Source organism: Narcine bancroftii, chromosome 13, assembly GCF_036971445.1.
Source record: "Narcine bancroftii isolate sNarBan1 chromosome 13, sNarBan1.hap1, whole genome shotgun sequence".
NCBI lineage: Eukaryota > Metazoa > Chordata > Chondrichthyes > Torpediniformes > Narcinidae > Narcine > Narcine bancroftii.
In genome coordinates, this window is record NC_091481.1 from 67,248,121 (window position 1) to 67,266,025 (window position 17,905).

Sequence of the window (17,905 nt, forward strand, 5' to 3'; positions counted from 1 at the left end):
CTCTGGAAGTTCCACTGGGCACATCCTGCTTGATGCCCATCCATGTTTATTTCCTCATCAGTCCTAATTACCTGATTCCTCACCTCCCTTGAAGTACAGCAGGAAAATTAGACCAGGAATGGACATGTTGGACAGACCCAGACATGGTCTCATCTTTTTTTATGGGACCTCCTGCCTCCCTAACCAGAGAACCCAAGACCCCTACCTATGACCCACTTGAATTTCTTTCCGTCGTGCCCAATCTTTCTCCCAAGTCATCTACCAATTACACTGATTATCTGTTTCACCTCTAACTCAATCTTGCGTGATTCATGCACAAACCTGCTGCAGTTTTTCACGATTTAAATATTCACTGGACAACTACCTTTTTCAAAAGATTTGCTTCCTGAAAACAAATTGAGGATTATGATCGACAACTTTTAGCTGAACACAAAGATAATTTCAGATTTGATGTATCACGTAAGAAGTTGGAGAAACATTAAATGAACTTTTAGTAAATTTACCATGTTTAATTGCATAATGATGCTGACATGTTGCGTTCGTTCAACTGACCTAAAAATGTTACGCCGTTGATTTTCGTTTGTACTCAGCATCTGATGCCTCTCGTATCAGTGTCCAACAATAGTCAACCAGCATTGATGGATTCCAGTTGCCCTGATACCACTTTTTCACGGTCGCAATGTCCTGGTGAAACCTTTCACCGTGTTCGTCACTGACGGCACCGAGATCAGCAGGGAAGACGTCCAAGTGTGAATGCAGAACATGAATTTTCAATGGCATGTTGAACTTCATGGTTTTGTACACTTGGAGTAGACTTAAAATATGACAGGAAATCACAAAAATAGATTATATCCCACAAAATGGTACGTGATAGGAAAATTTTCTTGATCAGCAGCCCAAAGTCTATAAAATACACCCAAAAGTGTTCAGGAAGCAAAATCTTCATTGCCCAGCATTATGGGCTGGTCAAAACCCATCCCCTCTCCCTATGTCAGTATTCCGTATCCCAAGTGACTGTGGGGTTGTGACTACACTCCACCATCCTTCCCCAGAGCTAGCCCTCGTCCTGAAAGCCAGGTGGTATGAATGAAATCATGTTTATGGTTGACACTGGTGCTTGGGCCTTGGAGCATGACCACAACAAAATAATTGTGGCCCTTCCTGAGTATTTCTTGGCTTGGTCAGGATGTGCATGACGATCTTAGACATCAGAGGGGGTGTGGATGTCCATGACGAACGTGCAATGCCCTTGTGTATCCTCAGAGGCTGACGAATGGCACAGTGCTGGCTGGCGACGGCGATTCCGAGTGCCAGGATCTGATTGAGAGGCAGAGCTCGGAGCTGCTGCAGATGAGGGAGCGCCTGGCTGTGCTGTGCCGGAAGGTGGCCGAGGTGGAGGAGGAGCTCAGTACGGCACGGAAGGACCTCATCAAGTCTGAGGAGGCCAACACCAAACTCCAGCGGGACTTGAAAGAGGTACCTGGTCTCCACCTGTGAGCATGGGGCCGGGTCTGGGTTCACAACCAGTGCTCTGGGGCATTGAGAGGCGACTCGAGTTCCAATGCTACACAGCACTGGGGAATTTAAACTCGGGGAGTTCAAATGAACTTAAAAATAAAACCAAAATCCAGTTAAAATTCCCATTTTCCAGTGCATATGGGGATCATGGCTCTCAGGCCCACGACGCACCTTCCTTTCAGTTCAAACCCCGTTTGCAAGCACTGTAACAGCGACTGTCATAATCAACCCAACTCCTAATATATTTAATAACATAAAGATAAAGACTCTAACCAGGCAGGGGTAGGGAGACACTTTGGGAGAATCGCCCCAGCGCCGTCAGCTGGCTCTTCATCGTCCAGTGCCGTCAGCTGGCTCTTCATCGTCCAGTGCCGTCAGCTGGCTCTTCATCGTCCAGTGCCGTCAGCTGGCTCTTCATCGTCCAGTGCCGTCAGCTGACTCTTCATCGTCCAGCGCCATCAGCCAGCTCTTCATCCTGGGCACCACCATTTTATTCAAATGCCCGCTGCGTTCCGCTGTCTGAGTGTTTCTTCCCAAGGGATTGTGCGTTGCTTTGGAGAACATTTACAATTTAAAATGTTTATTTATTTTAATTTAATTTATTTATTTCCACCTTTATTTTTGCTAGTTGTTTGAGTTTCTGGTTGATTGAATGCTGGATAATGGGGATTTTACTGTGCCTGGCAGGTCGGTAAGCAACTGTGGGGAGAGGAGATGAGTTAATGTTTCAGGCTGATGACCTCTCATCAGAACTCCGATGAAACTGAGTTAATGATTTTGGAACTGAAGTTAATGATCTGGGGTTAACGATCTTGGACCTGTTAACTCATTTCTCCCTCCTTGAGGGCTGCCAGAATATTCCCAGTAATCCCTGATTTCAGGTTTCCTGCATGTTTAGTTTTGCTGTCCTGGAATTGCAGCTGATCCCAGATGATACAAGCCCATGGTTTTGCTGATGTCCCACAGGCAAAGAAAGTTGCCACCATTACCAACCGCATAGGACGATTCAAAACACTTCACCTTAAAACCAGGGTCTAAGAATTTCTTACCTTAACGCCAAAGTCTCAACGTCTTCCTGCTATCTCTGATACAATCTTGCGCACGCCCTGTCAGTTATCAGCGAAGTGTCGGCGCTCCTCCACAGGGTCCATTCACCCGGTCCAACTGCTGTTGGCTCTGTACGAGCTTTAAGCGGCCTGTACAGGATCCGACTGTGGTTTATTTTAAGTTGGCCAAATGAAATAGAAGCATTTAACATACAGCATGGTAACAGGTCATTTTGGCCCACAAGTCCGTGCCGCCCAACGTATAGCCTGATGAACGGTTGGAGGAAACTGGAGCCCCCGGAGAAAACCCATGCAGACATGGGGAGAATGTACAAACACTTTCCAGACAGCACGGGATTCGAACCCCATCCGGTCCTGATCGCTGGCGCTGTAAAGGCGTTGAGCTAACCACAACACCAACCTTTTCACCTGTGGTAATTTATTGTTAAAATATCGCGATTTGCTTTTAACAGTATCCACGGGTCAGCGGTAAGTGCCACATTTTGAGGGGTCCTCTTATACAAAAGGTATCACTCAAAATCACCTATACACAAATTGTTCAATCTGACGGCATATAAGGTAGTCAAGCCTAAACGTGACTCTGAATCACCAATGTGGTCGACTTCAGTATCTCTTCCGTTCAAGGACAACTAGGCGAACGCATGATGTGACTCAGCATTTGTTGTTATCGGACGGAAATCCTGTCCTGTTTTTTGGGGCCATTTCTGTTCACATGAGTGGGAATGGTTTTCCTGTTGGATGACCAGCATTAATAATATTTGGTCCTCCCAGGTGAAGGAGCGGGAAACCTTTGGAGACATTTGAAACGGGTGGTGTGGTGGGTGGGTCCAGCACTTCACAATCTCCAAGGGCCCATGTGTGATCTTGACCCTCAGGCCCTGTGGTCACGCAGGATTTTTCTACTTCCCTCTCTCACGTCACAAAGCTGTGCTGGTGGGTAAATTGAGTATGTGAATGACCCCTTAGTGTAGGTTAGTAACAAGGAGAATTGTGGGAGTCGGCGGGCATGAGTGAGAGGAGCTGAGTTACAGGTTAGGACTTTATTCACTGGAGCGTAGAAGAATCGGAATCAGAGTTTATTGTCTTGAACATTGTTTTGCCACAGTGTCATAGTGCAAACATTTCTATAAACCTCATTTCAAAATAAATCAGATAGTGCAAGAAAAAGATAAAGTGAGATCGTGTCTTTGGTTCATGGATCATTCAGGAATCTGATGGCGGAGGAGAAGAAGTTGTCTTTTTGCCGCTGGGTGTTCGTCTTCAGGCTCCGGTATCTCATAGTGAGAAGAGGGCATGGTCTAGGTGGTGGGGGTGGGGGTCTTTGTGGGTAGAGGCTGCTTTCGTATGACCCCGCCTCTTGTTGATGTCCTCGATGGACGGAAGTTTGGTGCCCGTGATGTCGCCGGCCAAGTTCACAACCCTCTGGGGTTTTTTTTCCTGTCCTGACCATTGTAGTTTCCACACCAGACGGTGATGTACGGACAGATGGTCCGTACATGGTACCATGGAGAGATTTGATAGAGGTATACAAAATAGTGAGGGGTCCAGAGGCAGGCTTTTTCCACTGAGTGTAGGTGAGATACGAACCAGAGGACCTTGGTCAAGGGTGAAAGGGGAAAAGTTTTGGGGGAGCATGAGGGCCGACTTCTTCACACAGAGAGTGGTGGAATGTGGAATGAGCTGAATTGGTGAATGCGGACTCAATTTTAACATTTAGGAAACATTTGGACAGGTACATGGATGGGAGGGGTATGGAATCAATGGCCTGGGTGCAGGTCACTGGGAGAAGGCAGAATAATAGTTTGGCACAGCCCAGAAGGGCCTGTTCTCTGTGCTGTAATGTTCTAAACTGTATGAGCACAGAGAGATAAAGGCGTGGGTTAATGTGGCTGAATGACTTGCAGGGCTGGGAGCTGCCTGGACCAAGTGTCTTCCTCCTCAGTCCGTGTGCTTTGGCAGTGTAACTGGTTGCTTCTACTGCTGAAGGTTGGTCCCTGTGCGCTCAGACCATTCCACTTCCCTGTGTGAGCTGTGGATCATGCTTTCCTGCCCAGGCCTTGGCTCAACGGGAGGACATGGAGGAGAGAATAACAACACTGGAGAAACGCTATCTCAGCGCCCAGCGGGAAGCCACATCCCTTCACGACACCAACGACAAGTTGGAGAATGAGCTGGCCAGCAAGGAGTCCCTCTTCAAACAGGTAACTGCTTCCCCATGTTACTCGGTCGCACGACGGGCCTTTCAGCCCACATCCGTGCTCCCCCTCGAATCCATCAACGATAATCCAATTTACTCACGTGATGTCTGTAGATTTTTGGCCCTCAGCCAAATTCAAGTATTCGTTTTGCTGCTGCTTGAATCTCGTGAGAGCCTCTGCCTCCGCCGTCCCGTCAGGCAGGACCCTCCAGATTCCAACCACCTGCTCGGGGAGAAGTTAAGCCCCCCCTCAGATCTCCAGCCTCTCACCTTGCACAGATAAAACTCCACCACAGTCTAACCCGGACCCTTGGTTGAGTCCATGAATTGCCTCTTTAACCAAACCTGTTGGGGATACGATCATGGAGCAATTTTTAAATCTTCTGCAGAAGGAGGAATTTAGTTCCTTGTATTTTAATGTGATCAAGGCCAACCTCCAGCTCTCTCTATTTACCTGTGGTGATTGCACCTCCTTTGATGACGTGGTCAGACTTTGTTTTTTTTTAATCGGGACAGACTCAATTTTTCACATTTTCTGACAACATTGAAGTCACTATTTGAATCCATCAGTCCTGTTCTCCCAGAGACCTATTCATGGCCATTATCTCCACCATGCCTCCGTTCTCCTGCCATCGCCTCTGTGGGGGCACTCATTTATCCAGACAAGTTTATTGTCACCTGATTGTACAAGTACAACCCGATGAAACAGGTTGATCATCGGTGCAAAGCACGCAGACACACAACCAGACATAACACACTTACAGACAAAAAAATACACATGCAGGACAAGTATTTCATCTAAATCAAAAAATATTGTTTCATGGATATGAGACACAGATGGTGAGTGTGAACGGTTCCTTTGGTCCTTCCTTTGCCCGTGGGTTCCTCAGCCTGGTGCTGCTGGCTCCAATCCTCCCGAATCTCTTCCCCGACAGGAGCAGCTGAATGATGCTGAGTGTGAAGGGGTCCTCAATTATTTTGTGCAATCCCGGTAGACCACATCGATGGGGGGAAATCCGCCAACACGTCTGTGGGATTTGAGAGAAAACCCACGCTGTTCACAAGGAGAGCTGGCAAATTCCACGCAGGCGGGGTTGGAGGTCAGGACTGAACCCAGGTCATTGGAGCTGGGAGGCAGCTGCACTAACCTGCTGTTCCTTCCACTTTACCCTGAGCAGCTTAGCTGTGATCAACTCACTCTTCCCCTTGTGCTTTTCCCGATGTGACTTCAATGTGCTGTGGCCCCCAATGAGAACGGCTGGTTTAGACCAACCTCCTTTCATTTGGAAATCTGCAGCCAAAATCCCCAACTCCTGCATTCAGGTGGGCGGAGGGCAGTGCAGGGCACGTGCATGGTGGGATGTCAGCTACCCATGCCTCTCCCTGCAGTCAATTGCGCACGTGCTCTCCCTTTCAGAGCGAGGACAAGAACCGTCAGCTCCAGGAATGGCTGGACTCCTCCAAGCAGAAGCTTCAGCAAACCCTACGGAAGGCAGAGACGCTCCCAGAGGTGGAGGCTGAGCTGGCGCAGCGAGTCGCTGCCCTCAACAAGGTAGGCTTGGTCCACCAAACCTCTAACGCAAGTACAGTGAGACTCATGGGGGCCCATTACACCATCAGGACACACACTTCACACCCTCTCAGTATTACTGTGGTGTGCCAAATCCATGCCCAGCCAGATCCCACAAAGCAATTGGGGGTATGTCTTGTCCTGGGACAATGAAGGAAGGATTTCTCTGAAGTAAGCTGACGCCTCATTTGAATGGCATTGTCTCTGACAATTTGGCAGCTCCTCCATCCTTATTGTCATGGAGTATGAACCCATCACATCTTGAGTCGAGGGGTTAGAGGCATTTGGGCATGGAAGTGTTCCTGCGAAATGTAAGTTGTCCTCAAGATGACAGTGGTGGAGCGGAGACTGTTGCCCATCTCTTCGTTGATTTTCCAAGAGCATGTGGACAAGGATGTATGATGGGTCCTTGTCGCGGTTTATCCCCAGCAGCGGTGTGACAGAGGACTTTCTAATCTACGGGCTGTTCCTGGGGATGCATCCAGAATTGCTGGAAGGCCATCATCTCGGTGAAAGATGTCCTTTGGTCTGCCTGGAACCTGTTGGTTCTTCAGCATTCCAGGCTGCAGGAATACATGCTGAGGGCTTGGTGCAGCCAACGAGAGGGCACTGTGGGGAAGGACCCCAGTCCAGAGTCCTCTCATTACTGGGTACTAAGGGGAAGCCCCTCGAACGAGGGTGTGGGGGGGGGGGGGTGGGGAGAGAAACGACAAGAAGCCACAGTGGAGGAAATGGAATCAAATTTAACAAGGCTCAGTGATAGGATTGTATGAATACAATAGTAAGGGTGGGTATAGACTGAATGTTTTTTTTTGGTAAATCATTTATTGTGAATAAAATCTATTTTTTGGGAAAGAGGTTCCTGCAAACACTGAGTCTGGGACTGATAGTGTTAAAGCAGACAAGGTTGCTTGAAAGCTAGCATGAATGCAGATGTGAAAATAAATTTTAATCACTTTGCAAAGCGCGAGAACTCCTAATGGAACACTGACTTGCAAGAAGCATTGCCACGAGCAGCTAGTCTCACCCCAAGAGAGTCTGCCTTGTGGCTTGCAAGTCATATATTACCATCAGACCCCTAGGTTTTGAGAACATTTGATCAGACTGCTCCATATATTTCTTAGAATTTTCTTGGGATTCGTTAATCAGGGTCTTTTCCCTTTCCCAATGGTTAATAGTCTTTTACCACCTTACTAAGGAGGTCGTTATTCGCTCCAGCTGACAACAAGAAGAGAAGGAATGTGGCTAGCTTCCCTCATAGAGTCAACATTTTAACACCTGCATTCTCAGTAGGTTTGGAATTGGATCATATTAACCCAGAGCCTTTCCTCCTTAGGCCGAGGAAAGACATGGTAACATCGAGGAGAGACTGTGTCAGCTGGAAGCGGAGCTGGAGGAGAAGAATCGGGAGCTGCAACGGGTAAAGTCTCCCGATGGGAATGCTCTCTCCTGCACACGAGTACTGTATGAGAATTTATTGTCGTCCACACAAGTACAATGAACAGATCCATGGTGATGTTACTCAAAGTCCTCGAGGAAACATTTATATTTTTTACACAGCTGCTGCATTCCAGGAAATTATTCCCCTTTTCCCAGAACGCATGCTGTGTGTAAAAAATAAATAAATAAATACTTTAAAAAGCTTGGAATGGGATCAAGGGTTCCATTCCCGTTCCGACATTTTACCTCTTGGACCCCTTGTAAATTTCATGTCATTGATACGTCCTCTTCATTCCGTGAACAATGGGCTAATGAATAGGACATGTCGATGATGCGTAAAGTGCACTCCGGTACGCTGTCTAAACTCGCTTAAAGAAACTGAGATTTGAAGTTTTGGTTGCTCATGTGTCAATGACCAATTCCGAGATGCCAGAAATTTTTCAGACTGGTTAAATCACGCAAAGTCCATCTAAAAAGCATAACAGATTCTAAACAGTCGCACATTTCTAGAGTGAATGTTTGTTTCTTTAAATCTTTTAAATCAGCAATATGTTGTTGCCCATTTTTCTAGAGCAGTGGTTTTCAAACATTTTTCTTTCCGCTCATATCCCACTTTAAGTGTTCCCTGTGCCATTTGTGCTCTGTGATTAGTAAGGGATTACTTAAGTTAGTATGTGAGTGGAAATAAAAAGTTTGGAAACAACTATTTTAATCATCCCTCATTGACTTGTTATGTGCACGGTTTCAGAACTCCAAAGGAAATGGGCCAATGACCATTACTCTCAAACAAAATATTTCAGAAGCAATTGGGTCTAGAGCAGTGGTTTTCAACTTTCCCTTCCCTCCACATCCCACCTTAAGCAACCCCTGTGTCATAGGTGCTCTGTGATTGCATTTGGGGCATCAGGAGCTCAAATGAGTGGGCAGCCGGGGCAAGGGTCCGCAGCTGTAGCTTTGGGAGCTCCGGCGGGCAGGCCATTAAAATGAAGTCAGGGTATCTAGAGGCTCTGGTGGGTAGGTAGCCATGGCGAGGGTCTGCGGTCGGGGCATTGGGAGCTTGAATGGGTGGGCATCAGGGCCAATAAATGATGGGGAGGGGGTTGACTTATACATGGGTCATATGAAAACGCGCAATTTTTGGATGATTAAAGATCGACTATTACATGGTATCGACATCTACGGAATATTTTCAGCTCTTGTGGTCACCTCATCACCGTTACTGATAGTGGGCCACTTCGTTTAATTTAGGTCACCCAGTCTTCAAGCCTCCAGATCAATATTCTAGTGGCATAATTATCATTTATCCAATCAGTCCAAGGCACATTTTGTGTGTAGATTCACTAAAATTTAATCCAAGACTCCGTGCCATGTGGATGGGGTTTTGTGGAGATTTTGGGAGTGAGGGTTTGAATTAGGACCCCCCTCATTCTCCCTGGATGTGTGATGACAGAGCGTGGACCCAGGACTCACAGGTCATAATGGAGTTTCCATTAATGGGGCATCTGAATTATGGAGTCCTCCGGAGGGGCTTCCCAGGAGTGTTAAACCAAGAGCTGGGTTTAAGAATGAATTTCTACAGATTGTTGGGAAGGTGGAGAACATCATCCAGAAATTAGGACCTTTAAAACAGAGTAGAAGGATTGAAATCACCCAAATTCAAGGTGCTGGAACTAGAGGGTTGGGCTGGTGGAGGTGACAGGAGTCAGAAGGGAGTGAAGGCAAGTCATTTTGGTCTGTCTTCACCATGAGTCAGGGTGGGTTCATCAACACTGATGTGTGAGTTTCCTTTTAAGGGTCTGGATTTCGGAGCAGGGAAGTTCTGCTGCGACTGTACAAGGTACCGGTGAGACCGCATCTGGAGCACTGCGTGCAGTTCTGGTCTCCTTTCTCGAGGAAGAATGTACTGGCTTTGGAGGCGGTGCAGAGGAGGTTCACCAGGTTGATTCCAGAGATGAGGGGATCGGCTGATGAGGAGAGATTGAGTCGTCTGGGGCTATACTTTCTGGAATTTAGAATGAGGGGGATCTTATAGAAACATAAATGAGAGGAGATCTTATAGAAACATAAAATTATAAAAGGTATACATAAGATTGAGGTAGGAAAGTTGCTTCCATTGATGGGGGAGACCAGAACTAGGGGATGTAGCCTCAAGATCCAGATTTAGGACGGAGATGAGAAGGAACTGCTTTTCCCCGAGGGTGGTGAGTCTGCCCATTAAAGCAATGGAAGTGACCTCACGAAATATATTTTAGACCAGGTTGGATAGATTTTTACATACTAGGGAATATGGGGAAAAGGCAGATCAGTGGAGATGAGCCCATCATCAGATCAGCCATGGCAGAGCAGGGTCGATGGGCCGCATGGCCTACTCCTGTTCGTATTTCTTATGTTCTTCTATCCCAGTTGTACCCCAGTGATTTGTGAATGAAAATTCCGAGTGGCAGTGAAGGAACGGGGATATCCCAGCAGGGCATATCTCATTCAGCAGTGCTGGTGTTCCCTCCCGAGACAGGGTGTCCACCCGTGGCTCTCGGCTTAAACCTTCCCTCTCCTCCACCCAGGCTCGGCAGAGGGAGAAGATGAATGATGAACATAACAAGCGTCTGTCCGAAACAGTCGACAAGCTCCTCTCTGAATCCAACGAGCGGCTGCAGCTGCACCTGAAGGAGAGGATGGCGGCTCTGGAGGAGAAGGTGAGACCTCCGCTTGTGAGGGGGAATGGGATGGGAGGAGAAAGGGTAGGGGATCCCCAGAGCTCAAACTACTCCCCCATTCCCTCCCCCATCAGAACATCCCCTCCTCTTCGCCACTCCAAGCCATCAAACCCCTTCCAATTCATTACCCCCACTCACATAGCTCCCCCTCATTCCTCTTGCTCTCCTTCACTCTCTCAGCACCCACTACCCTGTTCAGTATGACCAGGAACGACCACCCTCCACTACACATCAACTTTGTAGTGGAGAGAGTGGAGAGCACCAGATTCCTTGGAGTTCACTTAACTAGTGACCTATCCTGGACACTCAACACTCAATTTGTCAGCAAGGCCCAACATCGACTGCACTACCTGAGAAGACTGAAGTGGGCAAGGCTACTGGCCATCAATATGTCAGCCTTCTACAGGAGCTCTATCGAGAGTACATCACAGTGTGGTACGGTTGCTGCAGTGAACTGGAGTGGAGGTCAATCCATGGGAACATAAGAGCGGCAGAGAGGATCAGTGGTCTCTTCCTCCCCCCAGCCCCGACCCTTTGAAGCGATCTGCTGGGATCATTGTTTGAAGAGGATGTGCAAAATCATTGAGGACCCCTTCCACCCCGCACACAGCATCTTTCAGCTACTCCCATTGGGGAAGAGATCCAGGAGGATCAGAGCCAGCACCACCAGGCTGAGGAACAGCTTCTTCCCACGGGCAGTAAGAATGGTGAACAACCAAAGGAACTCCTCACACTAACCACCCGAGACTCCCAAATTCATGAAAAAATATTTATTTATATATTGTATATATGAATATTTGACCTGCATGTGTATTGTTTATCTATATGTGTTTTATGTCTGGTTGTACGCCTGCATTCTTTGCACCGAGGACTGGAGAACGCTGTTTCGTCGGGTTGTACTTGGTGCAATTGGATGACAACAAACTTGACGACTTGATCTGACGCTTGTCGCTTCAGCGATTAGTGCCGTAGAATCGTTTGAAAGAAAAGTGAATCTCAGAGAGCTAGATTCACACTGTGGGATGAATGGCCTCATTACCAAAACACCTAAGACGTCCTCCGCTCGGGTGCAGCATGAACAGGGCCATTTCTGCACCACACATCCCCGAGCTGGGATCATCTGACCTTTGCTCGTCTCTGCCACATGCCTGTGTCGTGGGACGATTTAGCCCACTAAACCTTTGTTGGTCATAACAGATCAGTTCATAGCCCAACAGCTTAAATACTTCACTGCCTCATCCAGGCGCTATTTAAATGTAGTAAGGTGCCTGCATCGTTCATCATCCTTTTGGTGAGTACTTCCCAGCACTCAACAAGTTATCTACTCACTGATTCTTGCCGAACCGCTATGATGGATGGGGTACCGTCCCGGATCAGCCAGGACCCTGCTATGCGAATCAAGCAAGTGACATCTTATTGATTGAAAGATTGATGTGCATTTTTATTGCGCCTTTCACAACCTCATGACACTCTGAAGAACTTTACACCTAATGAATTGCTTGTTTGAAGTGTAGTTGATATTGTCGGAAATGAGGCAGCCATACTTACCTGGCAGGGGAGAATCGGTGGTCTTGATGGCCGATCTCCCAGGACGAGGCTAACCCATTGCACTTTGGGTGTGCTGACACCTGCAATGTCCCCAAATGCGGGATACTCGACTATTATTTAAAAAAAAGGGAAATGAGGCTGCCAATAAATGCCCAGCAGCAAGAGAATTGCTGTTATCATGCTGTTGACTGTAAGATCCTTTAAACTCGTTTGGATGTCACTGGAAATACCAGTTATTATTGTCCATCCATAAGCTTTGTTAAGAAGATGTGATGAATGGCCGTGAACCTGTGGAGAAGGTGTTGAGGATGGGGGAAAGTCACATGATGGAGTAGTGGCCGGACGGTGAACTCCAGCCCTCTCCAGAAAAGTTGAAAAAAATAAAGGAAAGCACAAAGGCACAAAAATAAAAATTAAAGTGAATATAAAGGTGGAAAGAAGATGGCGACGAAAAAAGAAAAGTCGAAACCAATGGTAAGAAGAGAGGAAGAGAAGACAACGGAAGAAGAAGGAGAAGGCCTTACTTGTTCGAAGAGGCCCGCGGTGGAGAGAGAAGCCCGCTCCCTCAGGTCGGTAGAAAGTGGACTACAAAAATGGCTCGCTGAGCCGAGTAAAAGTGCGCAACCGCGCATGCAAAATAACACACCGACGGGAGGGGCGACCACCTGGGGAGTCGATCTCCACAGCCGGCAATGACAGCTACAGAACAGCAGCAGCAAGAGGAGAACATAGAAGACAACGAAAACAAGAAAGAAGAGAAGAAAAAGAAAACAAAGAAACAACAGATGGCCAACCCAGAGGAAGAAGAAGAGGAAGAGCACAGTGAAATGGAAGAAGAAGGGAAAGGCAAGACAATGGATATATTTTCTTTTATTAAAGAATACATGGATTCATTTAAAGAATGCCAAGCACAAGAATTTAGTGATTTAAGAAGAAGAATAAACAGTACAGAAGAGAAAGTGAATAAAATAGATATGACCATATCAGAAATAGGAAAAAGAATGGACAAGGTGGAAGAACGAGATGCAGCAGTAGAAATGGAGGTAGAGGACTTAAAAAAGAAATTAGAAGAATCTAATAAAAAAGTTAGAGACACAAGAGCTGTTAGCTCAGAAAATAGATATAATGGAAAATTACAACAGAAGAAATAATATAAAGATAGTGGGCCTTAAGGAAGATGAAGAAGGCAAGAATATGAGAGAGTTTATAAAAGATTGGATCCCCAGGATCTTAGGATGTCCAGAACTACAGCAAGAAATGGAAATAGAAAGGGCACATAGAGCATTAGCCTTTAAACCACAACCACAACAAAAGCCAAGATCCATTTTAGTAAAATTCCTAAGATATACTACAAGAGAAAAGGTACTGGAGAAAACAATGGAGAAAGTAAGAGAGGACAACAAGCCACTGGAGTACAAAGGGCAAAAAAATTTTATTTATCCAGATATAAGTTTTGAACTCCTGAAGAAGAGAAAGGAGTTCAATACAGCAAAGGCGATTTTATGGAAGAAAGGATATAAATTTATACTAAAGCATCCAGCGGTATTGAAAATATTTATTCCAGGACAGCAAAACAGACTATTCTCGGATCCAGAGGAAGCACGAAAATTTGCAGAACAATTACAAAATAGACTGAGAGATGAAGACGTGTAACGAGAGTACAAAAGACTGCGAACTAAAAAGACGTGTGTATAGGACTATATACATATATAATACATATATTACATAAGTGTATGTGCATTTAAAAGAAAATATATAGTGTATAGAGAAGAATTAATGAGGGGAAAAAAGGGGAAGAGAGGAGTAAAGAGGGAATTTAGAGAGTGACCTTTGTTGTATATAAAAATTGAAATCTTTTCTGGGGGGGGCTGGGTAGGGAGAAATTACGGTCACTGCAAAATCAGTTGACGCTTGCGAGTGAATTCGCAAATCCAAATGGAGAGGGGAGATGTGGTTGCCCGACAAGGGATAATGGGCAACTCAGGAAGGGGAGGGGACAATTGGGTTAAAGAAATATTAGGTAGGAGAATAAGGGGAATGTTTGATGTGTTAAAAATGTTGTCATATAAACTGTTCAAAGAAAGAAAGCAGAAATGGATGAGAAGGAAAGGTGATGATGAGGAAACGGAAGGGAAAGATAAACAAAGTATAAAATGGCTACATTAAACTATATGACTTTAAATATTAATGGAATACATAACCAAATCAAAAGGAAGAAACTGCTAAATTTACTGAAAAAAGAAAAAATTGATATTGCATTTGTGCAAGAAACACACTTAACTGAAGTGGAGCACAAGAAATTAAAGAGAGATTGGATAGGACATGTAACGGCAGCGTCATATAACTCAAAAGCTAGAGGAGTGGCTATATTAATCAGTAAAAATGTACCAATTAAAATAGAAGAGGAAATAATAGATCCAGCAGGAAGATATGTAATGATAAAATGTCAGATATATTCGGAGTTTTGGAATTTACTTAATATATATTCGCCTAATGAAGAAGATCAAAAATTTATGCTGGATATTTTTCTGAAGGTAGCAGATACGCAAGGGAATATATTAATAGGAGGGGATTTCAATCTCAATTTGGATTGAAACATAGATAAAACCGGGAAAAAAATTAACAGAAAGAATAAAGTAACCAAATTTATAATTAAATCGATGCAAGAAATGCAACTTTTGGATATATGGAGGAAACAACACCCAAAGGAAAAGGAATATTGATATTATTCGGATAGACATAAAACATATTCAAGAATAGATTTATTCCTGTTATCAGCTTGTATACAAGATAGAGTTAGGGAAACAGAATATAAAGCAGGAATATTATCGACCATTCACCCTTGATATTGACAATAGAGTTAGAGGATATCCCTCCAAAAATGTATCTTCTTTCTTTGGCTTGGCTTCGCGGACGAAGATTTATGGAGGGGGTAAATGTCCACGTCAGCTGCAGGCTCGTTTGTGGCTGACAAGTCCGATGCGGGACAGGCAGACACGGTTGCAGCGGTTGCAGGAGAAAATTGGTTGGTTGGGGTTGGGTGTTGGGTTTTTCCTCCTTTGCCTTTTGTCAGTGAGGTGGGCTCTGCGGTCTTCTTCAAAGGAGGTTGCTGCCCGCCAAACTGTGAGGCGCCAAGATGCACGGTTTGAGGCGATATCAGCCCACTGGCGGTGGTCAATGTGGCAGGCACCAAGAGATTTCTTTAGGGAGTCCTTGTACCTTTTCTTTGGTGCACCTCTGTCACGGTGGCCAGTGGAGAGCTCACCATATAACACGATCTTGGGAAGGCGATGGTCCTCCATTCTGGAGATGTGACCCACCCAGTGCAGCTGGATCTTCAGCAGCGTGGACTCGATGCTGTCGACCTCTGCCATCTCGAGTACTTAGACGTTAGGGATGAAAGCGCTCCAATGAATGTTGAGGATGGAGCAGAGACAACGCTGGTGGAAGCGTTCTAGGAGCCGTAGATGATGCCGGTAGAGGACCCATGATTTGGAGCCGAACAGGAGTGTGGGTATGACAACGGCTCTGTATACGCTTATCTTTGTGAGGTTTTTCAGTTGGTTGTTTTTCCAGACTCTTTTGTGTAGTCTTCCAAAGGCGCTATTTGCCTTGGCGAGTCTGTTGTCTATCTCGTTGTCGATCCTTGCATCTGATGAAATGGTGCAGCCGAGATAGGTAAACTGGTTGACCGTTTTGAGTTTTGTGTGCCCGATGGAGATGTGGGGGGGCTGGTAGTCATGGTGGGGAGCTGGCTGATGGAGGACCTCAGTTTTCTTCAGGCTGACTTCCAGGCCAAACATTTTGGCAGTTTCTGCAAAACAGGACGTCAAGCGCTGAAGAGCTGGCTCTGAATGGGCAACTAAAGCAGCATCGTCTGCAAAGAGTAGTTCACGGACAAGTTTCTCTTGTATAGATGGAGATTAAACTCCATGCTACTTAAAAGACAGGATTTTAGAGAATTCATAGAAAGACAAATTAAAATGTATTTTGAAATAAATACGGAATCAGTGAAGGATAAGTTTATATTATGGGACGCAATGAAAGCGTTCATCAGAGGGCAAATAATAAGTTACGTAACTAAGATGAAGAAGGATTACAATCAGGAAACAGAACAGTTGGAAAAGGAAATAGCAGATATAGAGAACATATTTCAAACATATAAGGTGGAGAAAAATATAATGAAGACAAAACAGAAATATTACGAACTAGGAGAAAAAAATGCACAAAATTCTAGCGTGGCAGCTTAAGACAGAACAAACTAAAAGAATGGTATTGGCATCAAGGAAAAAAGACAAACAAATCACATATAATCCAACGGAAATTAATGAAAATTTCAGAGAATTCTACGAACAATTATACCAAACTGAAAACGAAGGGAAAGAAGGCAAAATAGATGAATTCTTAACTAAAATTGAACTACCGAAATTACAAACAGAGGAACAAAATAAATTAATAGAACCATTTGAAATAGTAGAAATACAAGAGACAATAAAGAATCTGCCGAATAATAAAACACCAGGAGAGGATGGATTCCCAATAGAATTCTATAAAACATTTAAAGATTTATTAATTCCTCCCCTCCTGGAAGTAATCAACCAGATTGATAAAACACAAAGCTTACCAGATTCATGTAAAACAGCAATAATTACAGTAATACTAAAGCAAGGGAAAGATCCACTTGCACCAGCGTCATATCGACCAATATCTCTACTTAACACAGATTACAAGATAATAGCTAAATTATTAGCAAACAGATTAGCTGATTATGTACCAAAAATAGTAAGTCTAGACCAAACTGGATTCATAAAAAAAAGACGAACAACAGATAATATTTGTAAGTTTATTAACTTAATTCATGCAGTAGAAGGAAAGAAAACTCCAACAGTAGCGGTTGCTTTAGACGCAGAGAAGGCCTTCGACAAAGTAGAATGGAATTATTTATTCAAGGTACTACAAAAATTTAGTTTACCAGAGAAATATATTAATTGGATTAAAGCATTATATAAGGGTCCATTGGCAAGAGTGACAGTAAATGGATATGTATCAAAACATTTTAACTTAAGCAGATCAACAAGACAGGGATGCCCTTATTGTTCATGTTAGCCATAGAACCACTAGCAGAACTGATAAGAACAGAAAATAAAATAAAAGGGATAAAAATAAAAGGCAAGGAATACAAAATCAGTTTATTTGCAGATGATGTTATAGTATACCTAACGGAACCAGAAACATCAATAAAAGAATTACATAAGAAATTGAAGGAGTATGGAGAAGTGTCGGGATACAAGATTAATGCAAATAAAAGTGAAGCAATGCCAATGAATAATGCGGATTTCTCAAAATTCAAGAAAGAATCACCGTTTAGATGGCAAATGCAAACAATACGATACCTAGGTATACAAATAAATAAAAACCTCAGCCATCTATATAAACTTAATTATTATCCACTAATGAAAAAAATACAGGAAGATTTAGAGCATTGGAAAGACTTACCATTAACACTAATAGGAAGGATAAACTGTATTAAAATGAACATTTTTCCAAGGATACAATACCTATTTCAGCCACTGCCAATACACTTGACAGAAAAATTCTTTAAGGAGTTAAAGAAAATAATAAGGAAATTTTTATGGAAAGGGGGGAAACCGAGGATAGCACTAGATAAATTAACAGAATGGTATAGACAAGGAGGCTTACAACTTCCAAATTTTAAACATTATTATAGAGCTGCACAATTAAGATATCTATCAGATTTTTACCAAACAAAAGAAAAGCCAGATTGGACTAGATTAGAGCTAGACAAAATAGGGGAGAAGATACCTGAACATATATTATATAAATGGGATGA

General features: G+C 44.4%; 1 protein-coding gene and 1 pseudogene across 5 annotated transcripts in view; both read left to right on the forward strand.

The window, feature by feature from the left end:
- The window catches only part of ppfia3 (PTPRF interacting protein alpha 3), a 114,654-nt gene that overhangs the window by 47,861 nt on the left and 48,888 nt on the right, over positions 1–17,905 (forward strand). For all 5 annotated transcript variants that reach the window (XM_069908105.1, XM_069908100.1, XM_069908102.1 and 2 more), the window contains exons 6-10: positions 1,264–1,476; positions 4,640–4,786; positions 6,200–6,334; positions 7,689–7,772; positions 10,354–10,485. In XM_069908105.1, the coding sequence (XP_069764206.1) occupies positions 1,264–1,476; positions 4,640–4,786; positions 6,200–6,334; positions 7,689–7,772; positions 10,354–10,485 (711 nt within the window). The remainder of the gene's footprint in view (positions 1–1,263; positions 1,477–4,639; positions 4,787–6,199; positions 6,335–7,688; positions 7,773–10,353; positions 10,486–17,905) is intronic.
- Positions 12,047–12,175, forward strand: LOC138749073 (U1 spliceosomal RNA; annotated as a pseudogene).